The sequence below is a fragment of the Polyodon spathula genome, chromosome 60 (assembly GCF_017654505.1).
Source record: "Polyodon spathula isolate WHYD16114869_AA chromosome 60, ASM1765450v1, whole genome shotgun sequence".
NCBI lineage: Eukaryota > Metazoa > Chordata > Actinopteri > Acipenseriformes > Polyodontidae > Polyodon > Polyodon spathula.
Window position 1 is genome coordinate 131894 of NC_054593.1, and position 23501 is coordinate 155394.

The window sequence follows — 23501 nt, forward strand, 5'->3', positions numbered from 1 at the left end:
TTCGTAATTTTCAAAACATTGGTTTAATTGTTGAAATATTTTTCTAGTGTGCGGTTAGTGGGTGTTGCATGGGTTTTTTTTTTCTCTTTCACTCTTTTTGTACAATTTTCATTTGAGGGGCTATTCCCTATCATACCAAGCCATTGTGGGATTGGCTCTTTTCCAAGTTCTTCGCTGGGGCCTGTCTTGGTCATTGTTCTGTGAACACAAAATAGGTTAGGGTACATCTTGGGGTTCCTGTAATACAAACAAAGTCAATTAGTATGTATTCCTGTGGAGCCAAAGAGTGCTTAAAATTGTATTCATTCTAAAACTCATTGTGAGTTTGCAGCTGTGAGCTGTGCCTTCAATATTTACTATTAACACTTCTCTGCTGCCAGACAACTGCCCAGGCATCGTATCTGCAAATTGCCTTTTCTCTGGCAACACGTCCAGCATGTTATCTTACACTGCTTCTTTGAGCTAAACTTCTAGCTTCCAGTCCTATTGCATCGCCGTTGTGATCCATATTTTATTTTAATCTGCTCCCTTATATCAATTCCTGAACTGAAACTGGCTTCCTTTCTCAAACTGTGACAGATCCTGTCCCTGTTCACAGTCTGAGCTGCACTCTGCTATTTCGTGAACAGTTTACTTGTTCCCATTCATACTCATGTAAAGATCACATACTGTTAAACAGCTGCCTTTTCTCAAATGTTGCTTTATCTTTTGCTTAAGCAAAACCAATCTAACCCAAGCAATTTATTAATAAAATGATCATTCTAAACTGACTTCTTACCAATATCATTTTCCAATATGACACAATGAAAACAGAACATTACTCTATTTTGTGGATTTTATTAATGGTTTGTTTTCCTTTGCACCTTAAATTGACATGTTGTTGGTGCGCTCTTGGACTTTAACTAGGGTTTTATGCCAATACCCTCATCTGCCCCACTTCGTGACAGTTTATGTAACAGGTTTTTCCTATTAACAGGTTGTCCTAACCCACAAATAAGTCAACATGTAATAGCCAACAGGCAAACATATATTACATACATATGTAACACCCAGGTCAGAGACTGCATATTATGCTCAACTGTTGTTACCTAAAACATGACTATAGTCTTATGTGTATATTTTTCGCCAGAATCCATTTCTAATTGCTTATGCCTGCTGACATAGTGCATGCACCTGTATCACTTGTAATTAATTTCACATCACACACACATCAAGTACAACTGTCTAAAATATTTTGTTCATGCATTTTGCATGGGCATTTCTAGAACCAGGAAAAGTAATGAAATACACAAAACTACAGGACGGATTTATGAAATGATGAAGACGCCTGTTGGCGCCGGTTTAATACAAAATAAAAGGTTTAAAGCGAAACACGAAAACACAGGACACGGCACACTACACAAACATTTTACATGGGTGACCTAACTTCCTCCGTCTCCACAAACCCGTTCTCCGCTCACCGAACACCCAACCACCAGTATTTGCTCAACGTGCATGCCTATTGTGCTGGGATTCAGCTTACGCAATTCATTATTCACTTGAATCCCAGCACGTGAATTCTTAAAGTGCAATTCCCCGTGCTCACATATTACACATTTTACTTGCACGTGAAGTGCTGTGCAATCCTCGTGCCTAAATACACATATACATTTTAAACACTTGTGTTACACAAACCCGTTTATATCCCATTACCAATGTTATACACCAACATTTGACACACCACACGCAACACATAACAGATAATACACAGGGGCGGGCACTTTGTAACATATACCCCCTGCTGTGACAAAGCACACACTTTATCCTGCATATTGCCTGCTCTTTGGCAACAAGCCCAGAATCAATGGCCACCTCCCCCTTTAAAAGCCCAAAAGTCCCGCCCAAAGTCCTTTGCCAGGACCAGAGGCTTCCAGGGGCCCACAGGTCGTAATTGTCAATAGCATTCTCCTGCCAGGGTAGTCCTAGCAGCGGAAAGGCTGCTTGGGGTGTGGTCTCCTGACCTTCCCCCTTCTTCGGCGCCGGCAGCTCCCCTTGGTGGGGCTTCAACCACCGTTCTTCCTGCAGGGAAGAAACTGCAGAGGGAGCAGGTCTCCGGACCTCCCCCACGATCTCCGGCGGCGAAACTGCTGCTGGGGTTGGCGGTCTCCAGACCTCCTCCCCCTCCTCCGGCAGCGAAACTGCTGCTGGGGTTGGCGGTCTCCAGACCTCCTCCCCCTCCTCCGGCAGCGAAACTGCTGCTGGGGTTGGCGGTCTCCAGACCTCCTCCCCCTCCTCCGGCAGCGAAACTGCTGCTGGGGTTGGCGGTCTCCAGACCTCCTCCCCCTTCTTCGTGGCCGGCAGCTCCCCTTCGTGGGGTTCCGGCCACAGTACTTCCGGCTGTGATGCGGAGCGGCGGGCAACCCCAGGCGATGCAGAGCGGCGGGCAACCCCAGGCGATGCAGAGCGGCGGGCAACCCCAGGCGATGCAGAGCGGCGGGCAACCCCAGGCGATGCAGAGCGGCGGGCAACCCCAGGCGATGCAGAGCGGCGGGCAACCCCAGGCGATGCAGAGCGGCGGGCAACCCCAGGCGATGCAGAGCGGCGGGCAACCCCAGGCGATGCAGAGGCATCCTTGGGCGAAGCGAGGCTGGCATCCTTGGGCGAAGCGAGGCTGGCATCCTTGGGCGAAGCGAGGCTGGCATCCTTGGGCGAAGCGAGGCTGGCATCCTTGGGCGAAGCGAGGCTGGCATCCTTGGGCGAAGCGAGGCTGGCATCCTTGGGCGAAGCGAGGCTGGCAGTCAGGACAAGCTGGGGTGCGGGTGTTGGCCCTCTTTTCGGCCACTGCAGCCGGGAGGTTCTTCCCCGTGCTTCCCTCAGCAGCCTATGCAAGGGCTGCTGAGGACCGCCAGCATCTAGTCCTGGTCCTTCTGGTGAAGGGAGAGGCAGCTCCTGCTCCTCTCCCCCTGATGGAGGTGGAGGCAGAGGAAGCTCCAGCTCCTCTCCTCGTGATGGTGGGGGAAGTGATACCAGCAGGCATTCACCCTCTGCTGGTGGGGGAAGTGATACCAGCAGGCATTCACCCTCTGCTGGTGGGGGAAGTGATACCAGCAGGCATTCACCCTCTGCTGGTGGGGGAAGTGATACCAGCAGGCATTCACCCTCTGCTGGTGGGGGAAGTGATACCAGCAGGCATTCACCCTCTGCTGGTGGACAGGGACCCAGCAGGCATTCACCCTCTGCTGGTGGACAGGGACCCAGCAGGCATTCACCCTCTGCTGGTGGACAGGGACCCAGCAGGCATTCACCCTCTGCTGGTGGGGGAAGTGATACCAGCAGGCATTCACCCTCTGCTGGTGGGGGAAGTGATACCAGCAGGCATTCACCCTCTGCTGGTGGGGGAAGTGATACCAGCAGGCATTCACCCTCTGCTGGTGGACAGGGACCCAGCAGGCATTCACCCTCTGCTGGTGGCGGAGGCAGAGGCAGCTCCTGCTGCTCTGCTCCTGCCGGTGGAGGTGGCGGAGGCAGAGGCAGCTCCTGCTGCTCTGCTCCTGCCGGTGGAGGTGGCGGAGGCAGAGGCAGCTCCTGCTGCTCTGCTCCTGCCGGTGGAGGTGGCGGAGGCAGAGGCAGCTCCTGCTGCTCTGCTCCTGCCGGTGGAGGTGGCGGAGGCAGAGGCAGCTCCTGCTGCTCTCCTCCTGCCGGTGGAGGTGGCGGAGGCAGAGGCAGCTCCTGCTGCTCTGCCCCTGCCGGTGGAGGTGGCGGAGGCAGAGGCAGCTCCTGCTGCTCTGCTCCTGCCGGTGGAGGTGGCGGAGGCAGAGGCAGCTCCTGCTGCTCTGCTCCTGCCCATGGAGGTAGGAGCGGCGTGTAGTCTCCTGGTGGTGGAGGTGGGAGCGGTGTGTAGTCTCCCCTTGATACAGGGGACTGGTGCGGCTCTCCCTCACTTGCAGGGGACTGGTGCGGCTCTTCCTCCCTTGCAGGAGACTGGTGCTGCTGTGGAGACAGTGGTGGGACCTCTGCCTTCCTCTTCCCCTTTCCCCTTCTCTGCCACCTCCTCACCTTCCTCTCCTGCGGCAGTTCCTCCTCTCCTTCCTGGTAGGGGCAGCGCACCACCGGGTGCCCAAACTCCCCACAGGCAAGGCACCAGCCCTGGTCCTCCAGACCACCGAGGAACTCCTCCAGGTCCTGGCAGCCATCTCTCCAGTCCCAGCCTTCCATGTTTTATTTTTTTTTTTTTTTTTTTTTTTTTGACAAAACACCTCTCCTGGTCTGACGCTTGGAGGCGCTGTTATCCCACGCAGGACACCACGTGTCACAGAGACGGCCGAAGTGGGCGGCGTCAGAACCAGGAAAGGTAATGAAATACACAAAACACAGGACGGATGAAATGAAATGATGAAGACGCCTGTTGGCGCCGGTTTAATACAAAATAAAAGGTTTAACAAACACGAAAAACACAGGACACGGCACTCTACGCCAAAATAAATAGACAAACGAAAACAGACTACTACTACTAATTTCCTCCGTCTCCAATCCCGTTCTCCGCTCACCGAACACCCAACCCCCAGTATGTGACAACGTGCATCTATATATACTATTGTGCTGGGATTCAATTACCAATTAATTATTCACTTGAATCCCAGCACGTGAATTAATAAAGTGCAATTCCCCGTGCTCACATATTACTACATTTTACTTGCACGTGAAGTGCTGTGCAATCCTCGTGCCTAAATACACATATACATTTTAAACACTCGTGTTACACAGACCCGTTTATATCCCGTGTACCAATGTCTATACACCAACATTTAAACACACCACACGCAACACATAACAGATAATATACACAGGGGCGGGCACTTTGTTACCCCGCAGGTATCTCAGTCACGAAAATATTTTTATTGTTCTCATCTAGATCCCTTAGTTTGTTTCAAGTTTAGTCCCTGACTTGTATTACAATTGCAACAGCTGCAGTTTACCACTGCACCATCAATAATCACATGTCATTCACGATTTATTAATGTCTCAGTTACCACATTAATCTAGTTATCATCACCTCTCCTGCTAGAAGCTCTGTAAAAAAATAATTGTGACCAACATAAACAAAACATCTCATATATGTGCAAATAAAACCAGTTAATATTAGTAACTTCGGTACTTCATTAAACCAAGTGTTCTCCATTCAAAGAAAATGCTATCTCCCTGTTTAATTCAACACAAACTAAACAATCATCAATATGCAGACTCTTGAAAATAAAACGTTGATTTAATTCTGCATTTTAGAAACCAAATATTATACCTGCCATCTATTCTGTGTCGATTACTTTCCTGCTCAGTCAAATCTTTATTCTTAACAGACACTTACTACAATTTACCTTTGCAAAATCGGATCACGTTTGTAACTCCTCAACAGTCTGTCTCATCGTACTTATGTTCAGTTCCCAGCACACTTAACTGCACTTACACTTCCTCTCTTCACATTCCCTTTTCCTTCTTTATTCTTCTGTTTCCATCCATACCTCCCCAGGCCATCACCGCATTGTATGAATTCCCGAGATTAACTCCCAGTTCAATTGACTTTTGCAGGTGTGGTCCGAGGCCACTTATTAACACTTGCACAAACTCTTGATCCTGTTCATTGCCCCTGAGCAATCTGTATACACTTCTCACTTCCTTACTCCATAATCCTGCACTAACTCACCTTCTTGCCTTAGTCATAGAACATTGTATAAACTTCAATGGCCTTTTCAATAGAGCATTTTCTTGTTGACATGGCTTCACTTTCTCCAGCACTGTAGTCAATGCTCCCTGCACCTGGATCAGCACACTACATGCAATTACAATCCCCTTATCAGTGCGATGCTTATCCTGCTCTAACCACCATTCTCGGTGCTGCACTGGAGTCCATTTAGGATCCCAGCCATCCTCCAACATTGTTTTTTGCCATTTCACATACTTTTTTATGACATACTCAATAACTTCAGCCATTTCACTAATCATATCCTAGCGCTCCTCAGCACTAGCGGCTACAACCCTGTCCAGGGAACCTCTGTCTGGTCAGGCCAAAGCTCCCCAGTGACCTCAACACAGTACTGTACACACTATGCTGCAAAACCTATTGGTTAGAGATGTGTGTGTGAATAGTAATATGCAGTTAATTGATTCCATAGTCCAAAGATTTCAACGACCATAACATCATTAGCATACATGGTTAATATACTAATATTGAACATGTCTTATCACACAAAGTGTCTACTTTGCATTAGTATTTTCAATACCCGTTTCTCGTTGTAATCAATCATGTCAATATGCACGAGAATTAGTTCAACTTCCCATTCAGAACGGAATCCAACATTCCAGTACCTAATTCAGCTAATTAGTTTTACCATGTTAATTTAGTTTAGACATGATGTAGCAAACTAATAATATGTTATCAACCTCAGTTGATTATATATTCAAATTAACAAAGAAATGGGGCAATGATGAAATTCTCTGCATTTATGAGGCAGCTCCTTTTTAGTTGCACATTCCAAACAAACATAATACATTTCTTGCACACTCACATTTCCATATACAGAAGTCAATCTGTGTCGATGAATACTGCAGCTCTCCGGATCCGCAGTTCCAATGTAGACGGCACTTTGCTGTATGCATTGTATTGTGTATCTTGTAGCGGGATACTACATGGCTTAAAGGGGATAAATTGTTCAAACGGTCCTATGACCAAAAACCGACTACGCCACATTGTGTTTAAAGAGGGCAAGGTCATCTTGTTAACCTTAAAGTTCACTTTAGAATTCAGAATACTGCGGTTCTTTAATTGGGTAAGCAACAGTATGGTGCACCATGCAAGGAGGCAGAGACATAATGGAAGTTTCAAAAATAGTTTTATTTAAAATAACAACTGGAAAAAAACCACTGGAATATTATTGTGCAAAATTTCACAATAAATCAATGAAAATGGGACAGTAGGGTTAGAATAAATGGACTAATTGCAGACACATCAACGCTACCAACCACTCAAGAGTTAAACAATTAACAGATTTACAAATCCTCATTCTGAAGTCAATCTGGGTGTCAAGACAATATTGTATTTAGTACAACAAAATAAATAAAAAGTGAAGCTCAGTAAAACATTACACAAGTCAAAGTGAAATCAAATACAACAATATTACACAAATCAAGCTTAATTCAAAATCAACACTCCAAATGTGTAGACTATGACTCGCGTTTCCCCAATTTTTCCCCTTTACAAGTAGCTAATATAGAATATCAATCAGTTGTGTATATCAGTTTTACAGGTAACATTTATTTTTAAACAGACTTAATTTAAGAAAAACCCAGTCATTTAGAAACAGCAATTATCTAGGGAACGTCTCTTTGAAGTTTAGTATCTGTTATAAATCTATTGCACAATATCCACGATACCTCCACAGCATCTCAACAACTAAACATATGAGTTTAAAATACAAACACGATAGCGTAAATATAGATTATAGTATTAGTATATCAAGGGGGAATGGTACCTCATAAAACGTCTACCATACAGACTAAAACAATTCAAAAGCAAACAATAGCATACAGTACAAGGCAGAGTGGACCTGCAATCGCTAGTAAGCACTCTGCAGAGCAGAGAGCGAGCAATACTATATAACAAATAACCAAAAAACATTTAACACTCATCTCGCAAGACAGGGTCGGCTCGGCTCTCGGCTCTCGACTCTCAGCTCTCAGCTCCCAGCTCTCCCAGCTCTCTCAGCTCTCAGCTCTCCCAGCTCTCTCAGCTCCCAGCTCCCAGCTCCCAGCTCCCAGCTCTCAGCTCTCAGCTCTCAGCGCTCAGCTCTCAGCTCCCAGCTCCCAGCTCCCAACTCTCAGCTCTCAGCTCTGCCCAATGCTTTCACAATGAGTTCCCCCTCCCCTCCTCTGCTAGTTTCTTTCTCCATTTTTATATGCCGCAGGTTAGGCTTGTAGGTTTCCTGAAGTCGAGCCAATAGCAGGACAGCATCAGTGGTTGCCGAGGTGACAGGTATGCAGATTAATTAAGCACAGGCAGGCAGCACGGAAGCAGATTGCAAGGCTAAATGAGAGACAGGACAACGTTGCAGAAATCCATGACGTCAGCACCTGAGTGCCAGTAAGAGAAGCAAAGACAAAAAATACACAGCCCTACCTAAATACTCGCTATAGGCTCGCAATAACCAATAGTTCTTTTCAAATGGAGATCAGCTTGTTGATCTCCAAGGCTTGCAGAATTAGTTGTTGTTGGCAGTTTTCCTACTGGGAATAGTTCCGTTGATCAGATGTAACTCAGTTCAGCTAATGCGTTGCAATTGAAAAGTTATATAGTTTGTAAAAGTGTTCTTGGGGGTTATATATTTAAATTGGCAGAGATTTAGTTATATATCAGTTAATAATACAATTTGAGTAAAACTACCTCAGTCTGGTAGACAAATGTTTAAACAAAAGGGTCAGATGTTGATGTTCTAGACTTCAATATACAAAACAAACCCTTATCTTGTGAATGCATGTGTCTTCGGTATTGGTAATACAGCATGCTTGCAGAATGCAGCATTCCAGTGTACAGATAAACATCATAGTGGAACACAGCAGTTTAAATGTGGGATTGTGGCAAAGTGGTTTGCAGGGTACAGATGTAGGAGTGATGCGGTGCGCAATGAAAAGACAGACGGTGATAATCTAATAAGTAAGTGATTTAATGTTGTAATTCAGGTCTGGTGACCAAACAATAAATCCCAGGCAATACATAGCAATATGTATTGCACTGTTGTAAATAAAGGGTTTGCAGTCCGAAATATAATAAACACAGTCAAAGTACACACACACATAATATCCAAACGCGGTCCCCAGTCCTTGGTGAGTGCTCTAGTGCTCATGGTGTAAATACAGTTTATCTTGATACAGGTGCAGTGCTGTTCCGGGTTAGCGCTGGCCTCTGGCGCAGCTCTGGAACGTGTTAGCTGTCTACTAATAATAACAAACAGCAACAATTAGTGACAAACAAACAAAACACTCACAGGACGATAAACACAATACAGGTCCTTCTGGATCGTTCTTTAACCATAAACGAAGGAACAGATCACATCGCATGACCCCTTGGTAAACAATTGCAGCTGCTCCTCCAATCTGCGGCTGCTGCATCGTTTCCCTTCTGGGTCGATGAGTTCGTGCACTGAAGCTCCGACCCCTTTCTAGATAACAGACTTCCTTTTAACCCTGGGAATGAAGTATCAGGCCAACCAGTCCAGGGTACTGTGTTACCGTTACTTAACGTCTTCACAGGTCAGGAGGGAGATTTACCACCAAGAATCATTGTCTTCAGTTACAGGGATATAGAACTAGAACAGGCTCACCGAGAGAAAGACCTCAGTGTTGTAATAGACTCATCACTGTTGGCAACCACTGTTGGTTTATCTAATGACAGTCTGTGTGCATTGAGAGGAGGTCTTCAGGGGTTATCTCCCTCCCTTTGTCTCCTCTCTCTCTGACAGTCCCTCCCTCCCTTTCTCACTTCTCTCTCTCAGACAGTCCCTCACTCCCTCTCTGTCTCCACAGTTACAGGTGCATCAGGAATCCTCAGTGTTTCACTCCCTCTCTGTCTCCACAGTTACAGGTGCATCAGGAATCCTCAGTGTTTCACTCCCTCTCTGTCTCCACAGTTACAGGTGCATCAGGAATCCTCAGTGTTTCACTCTCTCTCTGTCTCCACAGTTACAGGTGCATCAGGAATCCTCAGTGTTTCACTCTCTCTCTCTGTCTCCACAGTTACAGGTGCATCAGGAATCCTCAGTGTTTCACTCTCTCTCTCTGTCTCCACAGGTGCATCAAGACTCCTCAGTGTTTCACTCCCTCTCTGTCTCCACAGTTACAGGTGCATCAGGAATCCTCAGTATTTCTCGGAGTTTTGGCAGTTTCGGCCGTGACTCCAAGGGTATAACCCCTACACGAGATGCCAGGTCCATGAGTTGGCATAGACCTAATTTCAGCAACCCTAAGATATGCTCACACTGATCATTAGAAGAGATTCTAGTTTTCTATGTTAAAAGAAGTCTGATTTGTATGTATTTAATTTCTCCCGATTAAGAAAATATGTCAAAATCCAGTTTTCCAATCACACTATTTAAAAAACAATGTAATCAAATTCTGGTTGACTGTGACCACATCTAATTTGTATTTATTTTTATTTAGAAATGATGTGTGGACAGACTGCTGTTTCAGAGGAAGTTTACAGCTGAATTCATAAAGAATTTACCAGCCATTTAACTTTAGACATAGCTAAGAGTTACATGTGTGCACATTGTTAAGTGCTTCTGGTTAAAAGGGATTTCAATTAAACTTCAGCCAGTATTCATTAACAAACTTAAACACCCTTATATCTAAGCACATCTGAATGTAACAGAGACGCTGTTAAGTTATCCTCATGCAGATATAAGTAGGCTAATGTTCACTAAATTTAGTCTGAATTATAATACCAATTGTGTCCCTCACCTGGGTGTAAAGAAAGTGTTTATCATAAATTTATAATTGACAGACCATTATGGATGAGACACAGCATATGTTGCTACTGAATCAGAACAAAGAACAAAGCAAAGCCCTCGATCCAGCTGCACTTCCACTGTTAGTACATGCTTCCTCCAACACCCTCAATCCAGCTGCACTTCCACTGTTAGTACATGCTTCCTCCAACACCCTCAATCCAGCTGCACTTCCACTGTTAGTACATGCTTCCTCCAACACCCTCAATCCAGCTGCACTTCCACTGTTAGTACATGCTTCCTGCAACACCCTCAATCCAGCTGCACTTCCACTGTTAGTACATGCTTCCTCTGTGTGAGATGAAGAGCAGCTGTGTGAGATGAAGAGCAGCTGTGTGAGATCAGGAGCAGCTGTGTGAAATCAGGAGCAGCTGTGTGAGATGAAGAGCAGCTGTGTGAGATGAACATAAGAACATAAGAAAGTTTACAAACGAGAGGAGGCCATTCGGCTCATCTTGCTCGTTTGGTTGTTAGTAGCTTATTGATCCCAAAATCTCATCAAGCAGCTTCTTGAAGGATCCCAGGGTATCAGCTTCAACAACATTACTGGGGAGTTGATTCCAGACCCTCACAATTCTCTGTGTAAAAAAGTACCTCCTATTTTCTGTTCTGAATGCCCCTTTGTCTAATCTCCATTTGTGACCCCTGGTCCTTGTTTCTATTTTCAGGCTGAAAAATTCCCTTGGGTCGACACTGTCAATACCTTTTAGAATTTTGAATGCTTGAATTAGGTCGCCACGTAGTCTTCTTTGTTCAAGACTGAACAGATTCAATTCTTTTAGCCTGTCTGCATATGACATGCCTTTTAAGCCCGGGATAATTCTGGTCGCTCTTCTTTGCACTCTTTCTAGAGCAGCAATATCTTTTTTATAGCGAGGTGACTAGAACTGCACACAATATTCAAGATGAGGTCTTACTAGTGCATTGTACAGTTTTAACATTACTTCCCTTGATTTAAATTCAACACTTTTCACAATGTATCCGAGCATCTTGTTAGCCTTTTTTATAGCTTCCCCACATTGTCTAGATGAAGACATTTCTGAGTCAACAAAAACTCCTAGGTCTTTTTCATAGATTCCTTCTCCAATTTCAATATCTCCCATATGATATTTATAATGTACATTTTTATTTCCTGCGTGCAGTACCTTACACTTTTCTCTATTAAATGTCATTTGCCATGTGTCTGCCCAGTTCTGAATCTTGTCTAGATCATTTTGAATGACTTTTGCTGCTGCAACAGTGTTTGCCACTCCTCCTACTTTTGTGTCGTCTGCAAATTTAACAAGTTTGCTTACTATACCAGAATCTAAATCACTAATGTAGATTAGGAATAGCAGAGGACCTAATACTGATCCTTGTGGTACACCGCTGGTTACCACACTCCATTCTGAGGTTTTTCCTCTAATCAGTACTTTCTGTTTTCTACATGTTAACCACTCCCTAATCCATGTACATGTGTTTCCTTGAATCCCAACTGCGTTCAGTTTGAGAATTAATCTTTTGTGCGGGACTTTGTCAAAAGCTTTCTGGAAATCTAAATAAACCATGTCATATGCTTTGCAATTATCCATTATCGATGTTGCATCCTCAAAAAAATCAAGCAAGTTAGTTAGACACGATCTCCCTTTCCTAAAACCATGTTGACTGTCTCCCAGGACCCTGTTACCATATAGGTAATTTTCCATTTTGGATCTTATTATAGTTTCCATAAGTTTGCATATAATAGAAGTCAGGCTTATTGGTCTGTAGTTACCTGGTTCAGTTTTGTTTCCCTTTTTGTGGATCGGTATTACGTTTGCAATTTTCCAGTCTGTCGGTACCACCCCTGTGTCAAGAGACTGCTGCATGATCTTGGTTAGCGGTTTGTAAATTACTTCTTTCATTTCTTTGAGTACTACTGGGAGGATCTCATCCGGCCCAGGGGATTTGTTTATTTTAAGAGCTCCTAGTCCCTTTAACACTTCTGCCTCAGTTATGCTAAAGTTATTTAAAACTGGATAGGAACTGGATGACATGTGGGGCATGTTGTCAGTATCTTCCTTTGTAAAAACTTGTGAAAAGTAATCATTTAATATATTTGCTATTTTTTTTTCTTCATCTACGATTTTGCCATTTGTATCTCTTAAACATTTAATCTCCTCTTTGAATGTTCTCTTGCTGTTGTAATATTGGAAAAACATTTTGGAATTGGTTTTAGCTCCCTTAGCAATGTTCATTTCTATTTCTCTCTTGGCCTTTCTAACTTCCTTTTTGACTTGCGTTTGCAGTTCTGTGTACTCTTTCTGTGTACTTTCTTTTTGGTCCTTTTTTAATGCTCTGTAAAGTGCCTTTTTTCGCTGAATATTTTTTTAAATTGATCTATTAAACCATTTTGGCAATTTAGTTTTACATTTAGATTTGTCTACTTTAGGGATATAATTGTTTTGTGCCTCTAGTACTACATTTTTGAAGAACAACCATCCTTCTTCTGTGGGTGTTTTCTCTATTTTACTCCAATCTACTTCTGTTAGTCTCTGTTTCATACCTTCATAGTTTGCTTTTCTAAAATTGTAAACCTTAGCTTTAGTCATTACTTTTGGGGTTTTAAAAAACACTTCAAATGAGACCATGTTGTGGTCTGAGTTTGCCAGTGGTTCTCTGACCTCTGTTTTAGTTATTCTGTCTTCGTTATTTGAAAAGACTAAATCAAGGCATGCCTCCCCTCTAGTCGGTGCCTTGACAAATTGTGTTAGGAAGCAGTCATTTGTCATTTCCACCATTTCTATTTCATCCTTCGTGCTACCCACCGGGTTTTCCCATTTTATTTGGGGGAAGTTGAAATCCCCCATTAGTATGGCTTCTCCTTTGCTACACACATTTCTAATGTCATTGTATAACAGATTATTTTGCTCACCGTCTGAATCTGGCGGTCTATAGCATGCTCCTATTATTATGCCTTTTGAATTTTTGTCTGTTATTCTGACCCATATTGATTCGGTTTTATTTTCTTTGTCCAGGTTTAACACCTGGGCTTCAAGACTGTTTCTTATGTATAGCGCTACCCCTCCTCCTCTTCTGTCCTGCCTGTCTTTCCTATACAGTGTATACCCACAAATATTATATTCGTCCCCATCACTCTCAGATAACCAAGTTTCTGTAACACCTATCACATCATAGTTACCTGTTAGTGCAGTAGCTTCAAGTTCTAGAATTTTGTTTCTGATACTTCTAGCATTTAGATAAATACATTTAATGGTTGTCTTACCTGAGTTGTTGTTCTTGTTTTGATGCGGTCTCCCTTCTGTTTTTTTTGTTGATTTCTCCCCCCTTCCTTTCTAGTTTAAATGCTTCCGAACCTGCTCGAGGATCTTTTCTCCAAGTAGACTAGTTCCCTTGTTATTTAAATGCAGTCCATCCCGTCTATACAGATAGTCCTCGTTGTAGAAAGTGGTCCAATGATCAAGATAGGTGAAGCCTTCCCGTGTGCACCACGTCTTCAGCCATTGGTTTTGATTAATTATTTCCAGCTGTCCATATGGTCCTTTGCAAGGTGCCGGTAGTATACCAGAAAATACCACAGTTTTGGTTTTCTCTTTTAATTTCCTTCCTAGCTCTCTGAATTTGTTTTGCAGGGATTTTGGTCTGTCTCTTCCAATGTTGTTTGTACCGATGTGGACGACTACTACCGGGTCGTCTCCTGTTCGTTCTAGGAGCCTGTCCACGTTCTCAGTGATGTGCTTGACCGAGGCTCCCGGAAGGCAGCACACTGTTGTAGTAAGGGGGTCCAAACTGCGAATTGAACTTGCTGTGTTTCTCAATATGGAGTCCCCAACAATCATGACCTCCCTTCTTTTTACTGTCTTGTCACCACTGTCAATAGGGTCCTGGATGTTGTTCCTTTCATTCTCTTGTTGTTGGTTTTGCTCATCAAAATTCTGAAGTGACTCAAATCTGTTGGTTGTTTTGATTTCTGGTGGTTGTGTTTGACGAAGTTTCTTTTTTTCCCTGCTTCTGCCTACCTGAACCCAGCTGTTCTGACCTTCTATCTCCCTGGTGGCTTTCATTCTGTTAGGGGTGATGCAGACTTCCATGAATTGTGGGTGTGCCAGTTCCTCAAGATCCTGTTGCTGTCTCACTTCTTCCAGCTCCATTTCTAGCATGCTTACTAGTTTATGCAAATCCTGGATCGCGCGGCACTTTACGCACACTTGGTTTAGCTCAGCTGGGTTTTCTCGGATTTCCCACATCAAGCAGGTGTCACAGATTACTGGCTTGAAGACCATGTTGAGGATTTTTTTTTTTGAAGTTTAGTTTCTTCTGCAGCTGTCAGCCTGCTTTCTAACTGCTTCTAAACTGCTCTGTACTTTTCCACGCCTGTACTTCTCCCACTCGCTGTCGCTTCCACTCGCTGTCGCTGGGAAGACTGCCTCGTTTAACTGTGTTGTTCTGCTGTGCTGTCGGCTCCTCCCCTCGCCCGTGTCTCAAAACGGCGCTGAATTTGAATCAGCTGCTCCGAGTTTCAGCTTGTTTGTTATCAGAAAAACACACACGCGGCTGTGTTTCCCCAATGTCCTCTGTTTTCTGATTAAAGCAATTCAAGATGCAATTTCTCCTTTCTGCTTCTAAACTGCTCTGTACTTTTCCACGCCTGTACTTCTCCCACTCGCTGTCGCTTCCACTCGCTGTCGCTGGGAAGACTGCCTCGTTTAATGTCATTGTATAACAGATTATTGTGCTCACCATCTGAATCTGGCGGTCTATAGCATGCTCCTATTATTATGCCCTTTGAATTTTTGTCTGTTATTCTGACCCATATTGATTCGGTTTTATTTTCTTTGTCCAGGTTTAACACCTGGGCTTCAAGACTGTTTCTTATGTATAGCGCTACCCCTCCTCCTCTTCTGTCCTGCCTGTCTTTCCTATACAGTGTATACCCACAAATATTATATTCGTCCCCATCACTCTCAGACAACCAAGTTTCTGTAACACCTATCACATCATAGTGACTTGTTAGTGCAGTAGCTTCAAGTTCTAGAATTTTGTTTCTGATACTTCTAGCATTTATATAAATACATTTAATGGTTGTCTTACCTGAGTTGTTGTTCTTGTTTTGATGCGGTTTCCCTTCTGTTTTTTTGTTGATTTCTCCCCCCTTCCTTTCTAGTTTAAATGCTTCTGAACCTGCTCGAGGATCTTTTCTCCAAGTAGACTGGTTCCCTTGTTATTTAAGTGCAGTCCATCCCGTCTATACAGATAGTCCTCGTTGTAGAATGTGGTCCAATGATCAAGCTAGGTGAAGCCTTCCTGTGTGCATCATGTCTTCAGCCATTTGTTTTGATTAATTATTTCCAGCTGTCCATAAGGTCCTTTGCAAGGTGCCGGTAGTATACCAGAAAATACCACAGTTTTGGTTTTCTCTTTTAATTTCCTTCCTAGCTCTCTGAATTTGTTTTGCAGGGATTTTGGTCTGTCTCTTCCAATGTTGTTTGTACCGATGTGGACGACTACTACCGGGTCGTCTCCTGTTCGTTCTAGGAGCCTGTCCACGTTCTCAGTGATGTGCTTGACCGAGGCTCCCGGAAGGCAGCACACTGTTGTAGTAAAGGGGTCCAAACTGCGAATTGAACTTGCTGTGTTTCTCAATATGGAGTCCCCAACAATCATGACCTCCCTTCTTTTTGCTGTCTGGTCACCACTGTCAGTAGGGTCCTGGATGTTGTTCCTTTGGTTCTCTTGTTGTTGGTTCTGCTCATCAAAATTCTGAAGTGACTCAAATTTGTTGGTTGTTTTGATTTCTGGTGGTTGTGTTTGAGGAAGTTTCTTTTTTCCCCTGCTTCTGCCTACCTGAACCCAGCTGTTCTGACCTTCTATCTCCCTGTTGGCTTTCAGTCTGTTAGGGGTAATGCAGACTTCCATGAATTGTGGGTGTGCCAGTTCCTCAAGATCCTGTTGCTGTCTCACTTCTTCCAGCTCCATTTCTAGCATACTTACTAGTTTATGCAAATCCTGGATCGCACGGCACTTTACGCACACTTGGTTTAGCTCCGCTGGGTTTTCTCGGATTTCCCACATCAAGCAGGTGTCACAGATTACTGGCTTGAAGACCATATTGAGTTTTTTTTTTTGAAGTTTAGTTTCTTCTGCAGCCGTCAACCTGCTTTCAAACTGCTTCTAAACTGCGCTGTACTTTTCCACGGCTGTACTTCTCCCACTCGCTGTCGCTGGGAAGACTGCCTCGTTTAACTGCGTTGTTCTGCTGTGCTGTTGACTCCTTCCCTCGCCCGTGTCTTATAACTGCGCTGAATTTGAATCAGCTGCCCCGAGTTTCAGCTTGTTTGTTATCAGAAAAACACACGCAGCTGTTTGACTTTGAGCTGCTGCTGTGTTTCCCCAATGTCCTGTGTTTTCTGATTAAAGCAATTAAAGATGCAATTTCTCCTTACTGCTTCTAAACTGCTCTGCTCTTTTCCACGTCTGTACTTCTCCCACTCGCTGTCGCTTCCACACGCTGTCGCTGGGAAGACTGCCTCGTTTAACCGCCTAAAAAATAGATTTATTTGTTTTATTTTTAAGTTTATAGGCACAAATAATATTACTTGTCTGCTAAGAAATCAAATAATAACAACTTGTTAAATTAATCTGAAAGTGAATTTGAGGACCTAAGTACACAATGCTGATTTTCAATTTTTTTCTTTTTTCAGTCAGAATGTTGAGGCTTGTTCTGGTTGGGATGACTGGAGCTGGGAAGAGTGCAGCAGGAAACACAATCCTTGGCAAGAAGGTGTTTTTATCCAAGTTTTCTGCTGGTTTGGTGACGAAGGCGTGTGAGAAGAGGACAGGGGAAGCTGCTGGGAGGCCTGTAGCTGTGATTGACACACCGGGCATCTCTGACACACAGACCCCTAAGGCAGCTGAACAGGAGATTCTGAAATGTCTTGATCTCTCTGCTCCTGAACCCCACGCTTTCCTCCTGGTGATGCAGCTGGGACAAATGGCAGGGGTAAAAAAGAAAACAGTAGACCTGCTGCAGGAGAAGTTTGGTGAGGAAGTTGTGAAGAAAACCATCCTGCTTTTCACACGTGGGGATGAACTGAAAGGCACACCGATTGAGGAGTTCATAAAAGAAAATAAGGAATTCCAGCAGCTTGTTAAGAAGTTTGGAAACAGGTACCACGTCTTCAACAATGATAACATGCAGGACCGCACCCAGGTCAATGAGCTGCTGGAGAAAATAGACAGCATGGTAGAAAAAAACAAGATTGGTCTAATCCAGGAATGTCAAAAGCCACCCTCAGATTGTAAGTGACACAATTATGAGACACACAGATTTGAGTTTTATACTTTTTTTCTGGTTCTCCCGGCTGCACAGGATGTGAAAATAAAGTTATTTACTTATTAATAAACAATTAGATTTATTTTCTATACAGCGACTTATTTGCAGCTGGATAGGCATTATGATGGGCAGGTCTGGACTTTTCTGACTGTCATTGCACACTGAATAGTGTTGCTAGACCAGGGGAATACATGACCAAACTATTAACAGCCATCAGAATACAATCTTGGAAATGAGATGTGGTCATTTATATATGAAATTGCAACCCAGTTTTTGCTAGATTTCATACATTGGGCTCTATACTCAAACATTTGAGGAGATATTATGCGATTTTCAAATATATTCTCCTATTTGCGATTCTCAAGAAGGAGAATTTGTGTATTCAAGGTCGTTCTAACTGGGTTTCTACTTGGTAAATATTGCAAATCAAAACTATATATTGTTAAAAAAACACACCACAACCCTGAAACGAAAGAATAGTTAAGCATGGTAACCTAATGGTTTAATAGTGATTCTGACTATTATTGGCTGTATGGAGTACCCTAAAAGATACAATTATCATGCTACAGTAAAGGCTTTTTTAAACTGTGCTGTTTGAAGAATTTTTCGCAGAGCCGTTTATAAGCAGATAATATGGCTACTTCTAGATAAGTAATGCTTTATTTGCATATTTCCCTACCACCCATGTGTTTTTAAATGTATTGCTTTCATTCACCTTAACTCGAAAGCTACTTGTTTTTACTTACTCTCCTGAGCCTTTCTGATCTCGAAGCACAGTTGTGCTGTACTGATGAGCCCCAAAAAGGGTGAAACATGTATACAGCTGTATATGTATACAGTTTGTATACAAACATGTAAACAGTTTGATTGGCTCTTCTAATGTTTTATTTTCATATTTCCCTAAAACCTGTGTGTGTGCATATCATATATATATATATATATATATATATATATATATATATATATATATATATATAATATATATAAAAGAGCCTTGAATCTATAAAAAGCTTATTGTTTTGAAAGTGCATCACCGGAAGGGGTGGGGCTTGTTGGGCCATAAATCACTCAATGGGCAGGGCTTTACATTAGAACGAGAAAAACCCAGCAAGGCTGGAGATATTTCCAAAGTCTTGCCTCCCTTGATTAAAAAAAAGAAAATCTTGAAAAATATATTCCATAGACATTGATCCTTTCCAAAAAACACAATGAGATTTTACCAACTCAGATTGCACTAATATCTGGTCTGGCCCATGGACTAATATACTGTAATGAAATCTCAAGTACCTAATATAGGTTACAGGCAATTTGTGATGTTATATACAGTATGCGTTTGTCATGTCTTTGCCAAATGATTGTATATTTGACACTCTAAAAGAAAGAACATGGTTGTATAGTAACCATGACAAGCCTTAATCCACGAAAATTGCAGGATACTGCTGTTAGAATGTCAATGCTGCAGCCTGCGCTCAATGGTGTTAACCTCTGTACTGTGTGATTGAAGATTTTTTCCTCCAATTGAAGGAGCTATTTCTGCATGAAGGAATGCCATCAACATTGAAACAGATTTGTGTTTGAAAAGGCAGGTTGTATTGGAGTGTCGTTTCAAAGGCAATCAATAATAAATTCTCTACTCAACAAAATAAAAAAATACAAATCAGGAATGTTGTTTTTGCCAAACACTAAAATACATAACTGTTGGGCAGGTATCCTTCAATGTATTATATTTTAGGGGTCTGTGACATTTGGCCCTGAGAAAATTAATTCCCGACAATTGGTCCTGCTGACAATTGGCACCCCTGATAATTAGTCCTGGAGACAAATTGCCCTGATAATAATTGGTCCAGCCAGCCTCCAGGTGCCCCACCAGACTACAGGGGTTGCTGGTGCGCGGTTAGCCAAGGGTACTCTGGCCGACCTAAACCCACCCTCCCTGGGCGATGCACCCTGGGAACTCCCAGTCACGGTCGGCAGTGACATAGCCTGGACTTGAACTGGCGCTCCCCATATAGGGCACATCCTGCATTCCACATGGAGCGCCTTTACTGAATGCACCACTTGGTAGCCCCATGCTCTCATATTCTAACATTTGTCTACATTAAAGTAATACTGAGTAACTGAAAAGTGCAATCATGGTTTACAAGAAAAAAATGTTCTCAGTTGGTCCAGTACCATCCCTGGAAATTTAACTTTTTTTTTTTTTTTTTTTTTTGCAGCAGCATCTGAAAACAGGAAGCTGAGGCTGGTGATGGTTGGGAAGACTGGTAATGGTAAGAGTGCCACTGGAAACACCATCCTGGGCAAAAACATGTTTCTATCTGAAGCTGCTGCCAAATCAATAACAAGGACGTGTGAGAAGGGAGAAGGGGTGGTGGCTGGCAGACACGTGTCAGTGGTTGACGTGCCAGGCTTGTATGACACCGCTCTCTCGCAAGAAGATATAAGAAAAGAGATCACTATGAGCATCGCCCTGTCTGCCCCAGGACCCCACGCTTTCCTCCTGGTGATAAAGGTTGATCGATTCACAAAGGAAGAGAAGAAAGCAGTGAAGCTGATCCAGGAGATCTTTGGGCAGGAGGCAGCAAAGTACACAATGGTCCTTTTCACTCATGCAGACAAACTGAAAGGCAAGACAATTGAAACATTTCTAGAGGAGGACAAGGACCTCAAAAAGCTAGTTAAGAAGAAGTGTGAGGACCGGTATCACATCTTGAACAATGAAAACCTGAGAGACCGCACCCAGGTCACTGAGCTACTGGAGAAGATAGACAGCATGGTGAAGGCTAATGGAGATGGCTGCTACACCAGTGAGATGTACCGGAGAGCAGAAGCAGTGATCAGACGAGAGCAGGGGAGGATAATGAGGGAGCTGGAAGAGGGAGGAAAACAAAGAGAAGGAGAGAGGAAACTGAGAGAAAAGGAGGAGGAGGACAAGATTAAAAGACAGCTAGAGGAAGAGAGGAAAATAATGAAAGAAAAGTTTGAGAGAAAGAATGAAGAAAGAAAAAAGAAAGAGCAGGAAGAGCAACAAAAAAGAGAAGAAGAGATGAGAGAGAAAGAAAAGGAGCTGGAGAAAGAGAGGAAAAGGATGGAGGAAGAGTACAAAATAAAGAAAGTGGAAAGATTGAAGAAAGAGCTTGAGGAACAACAAGCAAGAGACAAAGAGATGAAGCTGAGAGAAAAAGAACTGGAGGAAAAAAGGACAAGAGAGCTGGAGAAAGAGTACAAAAGAAAGTCAGTGGAAAGAATGAAGACAGATATTGAGGAACAACAAAAAAGAGAAAAGATGAAACAGAGAGAAAAAGAGCTGGAGGAAAAGAGGAAAAGAATGAGGGACGCGTATGAAGAAAGAAGAAAGACACAGATTGAGGAACAACAAAAAAAAGAGGAAGAGATGAAACAGAGAGAAAAAGAGCTGGAGGAAAAGATAGAGAGAGTGCTAGAGGAAAAGAGGAACAGAATAAATGAGATAAAGAAGGAAGCAATGGAAAAGTATGCCAGAAGAATGGCAGAAATATCCTCTAATGTTACAGAACAAATTTCTCCGGGAGTAAAAATAGGAAAAGTTCTGCTGGGACTAGTAGCAGGAGCAGCAGGAGCAGTAGCAGGGCTAGTAGCAGGGGCAGTAGGAGGAGCAGCAGCAGGAGCAGTAGCAGGACCAGTAGTAGGTTCAGAATTAGGAGAAGAAGCAGCAGGAAAAGGAGGAGCAGTAGTGGGAGGAGTATTAGGAACAGCAGCAGCACCAGTAGGAGTAGTAGTAGGACTCGTAGGAGGAGCACTAGTAGGAGCAAAAGAATTAGCAGTGAAAGCAGGAGAAGCAGCAGCAGCAGCTGTTGGATCAAAAGCAGCAGAACGAAGGATAGCAAAAGAAACAAAAGAAAAAGCAATAGCACTAGACGAACTAGATAAAGAAATAGAGGAAAGAACACGAGAAGAAGCACGAAAAGCAGACATACAAATAGAAGCACTAAAAGAAACAGCAGAGAGGTTCCTGCGTGACTAATCCAGTAACTGAATCCTCGAGATGAAGAATCATATCTGAGCTTCATTAATATTGTCAGTAGTTTTTACACACCATGTTCTGACATTTGAATTCCATCACACAAGGTCCATTATTTGAATTATTTTATATAAAATATCATTGATCAAACACTACATGTAGAATACAGGGACTTGGGACATTGTCTTAAGAACTTAAAATACAAAATGATGATGAACGTTGAAAATGCACGTGCATAGTCTTTCATTGCAAGGATTCAATTAGAGATTTGTGGTTAACCGTTTAATTTTTTTAAGAAAAAAATGGAACCAAAATGGAGCTTAAAAACCGTATGTATTGTTTTAATACAATAAACTCTAGAGTCGAGAAGAAAACACAGTCAGATATTTGGAATACATTTTCAGCTGTAGTCAACGATGCATGGTATGTTTCAAAGTTCTGAAAACATAAAGCATGTTTTTCTTTTACATTTTAATGCTTAACTAAATTTATGAAAGTGATAGAATGAGATTGGATGTCTAAAGCATTTTTCTACATGGCTTAAGTAAATAATGTTTAATAGTCCCTCCATGCTTCCACGATTTAAAAACAATCACGGAATTAGCCTCTGCCCACAATGTTCAATCGTATCCGATTGATTAGAGTCAATTCAAAATGTGGTGGAAATGTCTTAAAAAAACGTTTTACGGTATAAGAAGGTAACAATTACCATAGATACATAAAATACATATTATGTGTAATAGAAACAAAAGAGATGGTTTCTGATTGGATCAGAGTTTCCAACCATTTCTTTACAATGAATGAGATGTGACAAGAACAATTCAGTGCGTGGTGTTAGCCTAGAACGCTCTGTTTCTCAAACATTGGCAACTGAGGTGACCAGATAGCAAGGTCGGCATTAAAAAAAACACCACCACCACAGTCCATAGCTCTAAATAAAACATGCAGGAGGCTTTTCTGTTGCAAAACGTGTGAAGTGTGGTAAAAATGTATGTGCTTGTCTACTTTTTTTATTTAGATCAACATATTACATTTGTTTATTAATTAAACATCTGAAGGGCTACCTTGGTTTAGATGTTATCAAAATACCAGATTTACACTGTTTTTCAGTAAAAAGTTTTTTCTTTGCAGATTTTAGGAAATTTTACCGTGGATTTCTGTGGGGACTCATTTTAGTGGGAAAAATTGTGTCTAATAATTAGGTTTATAATATATTAATCAACTGTTTTGTTTTTGTTTTTTTAATAGGATGGGGTATCGTGGTATTTTGTGAGATCTGAGGTTGTTACGGGTGGGAGCGGGATAACACATGCAAGAAACGTATTGGTAGTGCGAGGCGGGGAGGGGGTGGGATTTAGAAAATAGTCCCCTCAGGGCTCTGTACTGCTGCATTTGAGATCATCTGATCGTATCCAGAATTTTCTCAGTAGCCTCCATTTTGTAAAAACAAAAACAATAAACGAATCAACAACTGCGTTTTAAAAGGGAAACTGAACTGAAATTTCCAAAAATGCACATCCCTGCTAGTAATGGCACTCCAGCAGAGTGCAGGAAGTGTCTGTAGCCATAAAAGAGATCGCTGAAACACTGGTAGAAGAAAGGGTTTCGAAACACCCACGTAATGGAGATGATCGCGGCAACACTACTAGAAGAAAGGGTT

General features: G+C 42.8%; 1 protein-coding gene across 1 annotated transcript in view; it reads left to right on the forward strand.

Moving 5' to 3' along the window:
- The window catches only part of LOC121307884 (GTPase IMAP family member 8-like), a 43934-nt gene that overhangs the window by 14666 nt on the left and 5767 nt on the right, over positions 1–23501 (forward strand). The window contains exons 2-3 of the mRNA XM_041240200.1: positions 17210–17806; positions 20058–21333. Of these exons, the coding sequence (XP_041096134.1) occupies positions 17215–17806; positions 20058–21333 (1868 nt within the window). The 5' untranslated portion in view covers positions 17210–17214. The remainder of the gene's footprint in view (positions 1–17209; positions 17807–20057; positions 21334–23501) is intronic.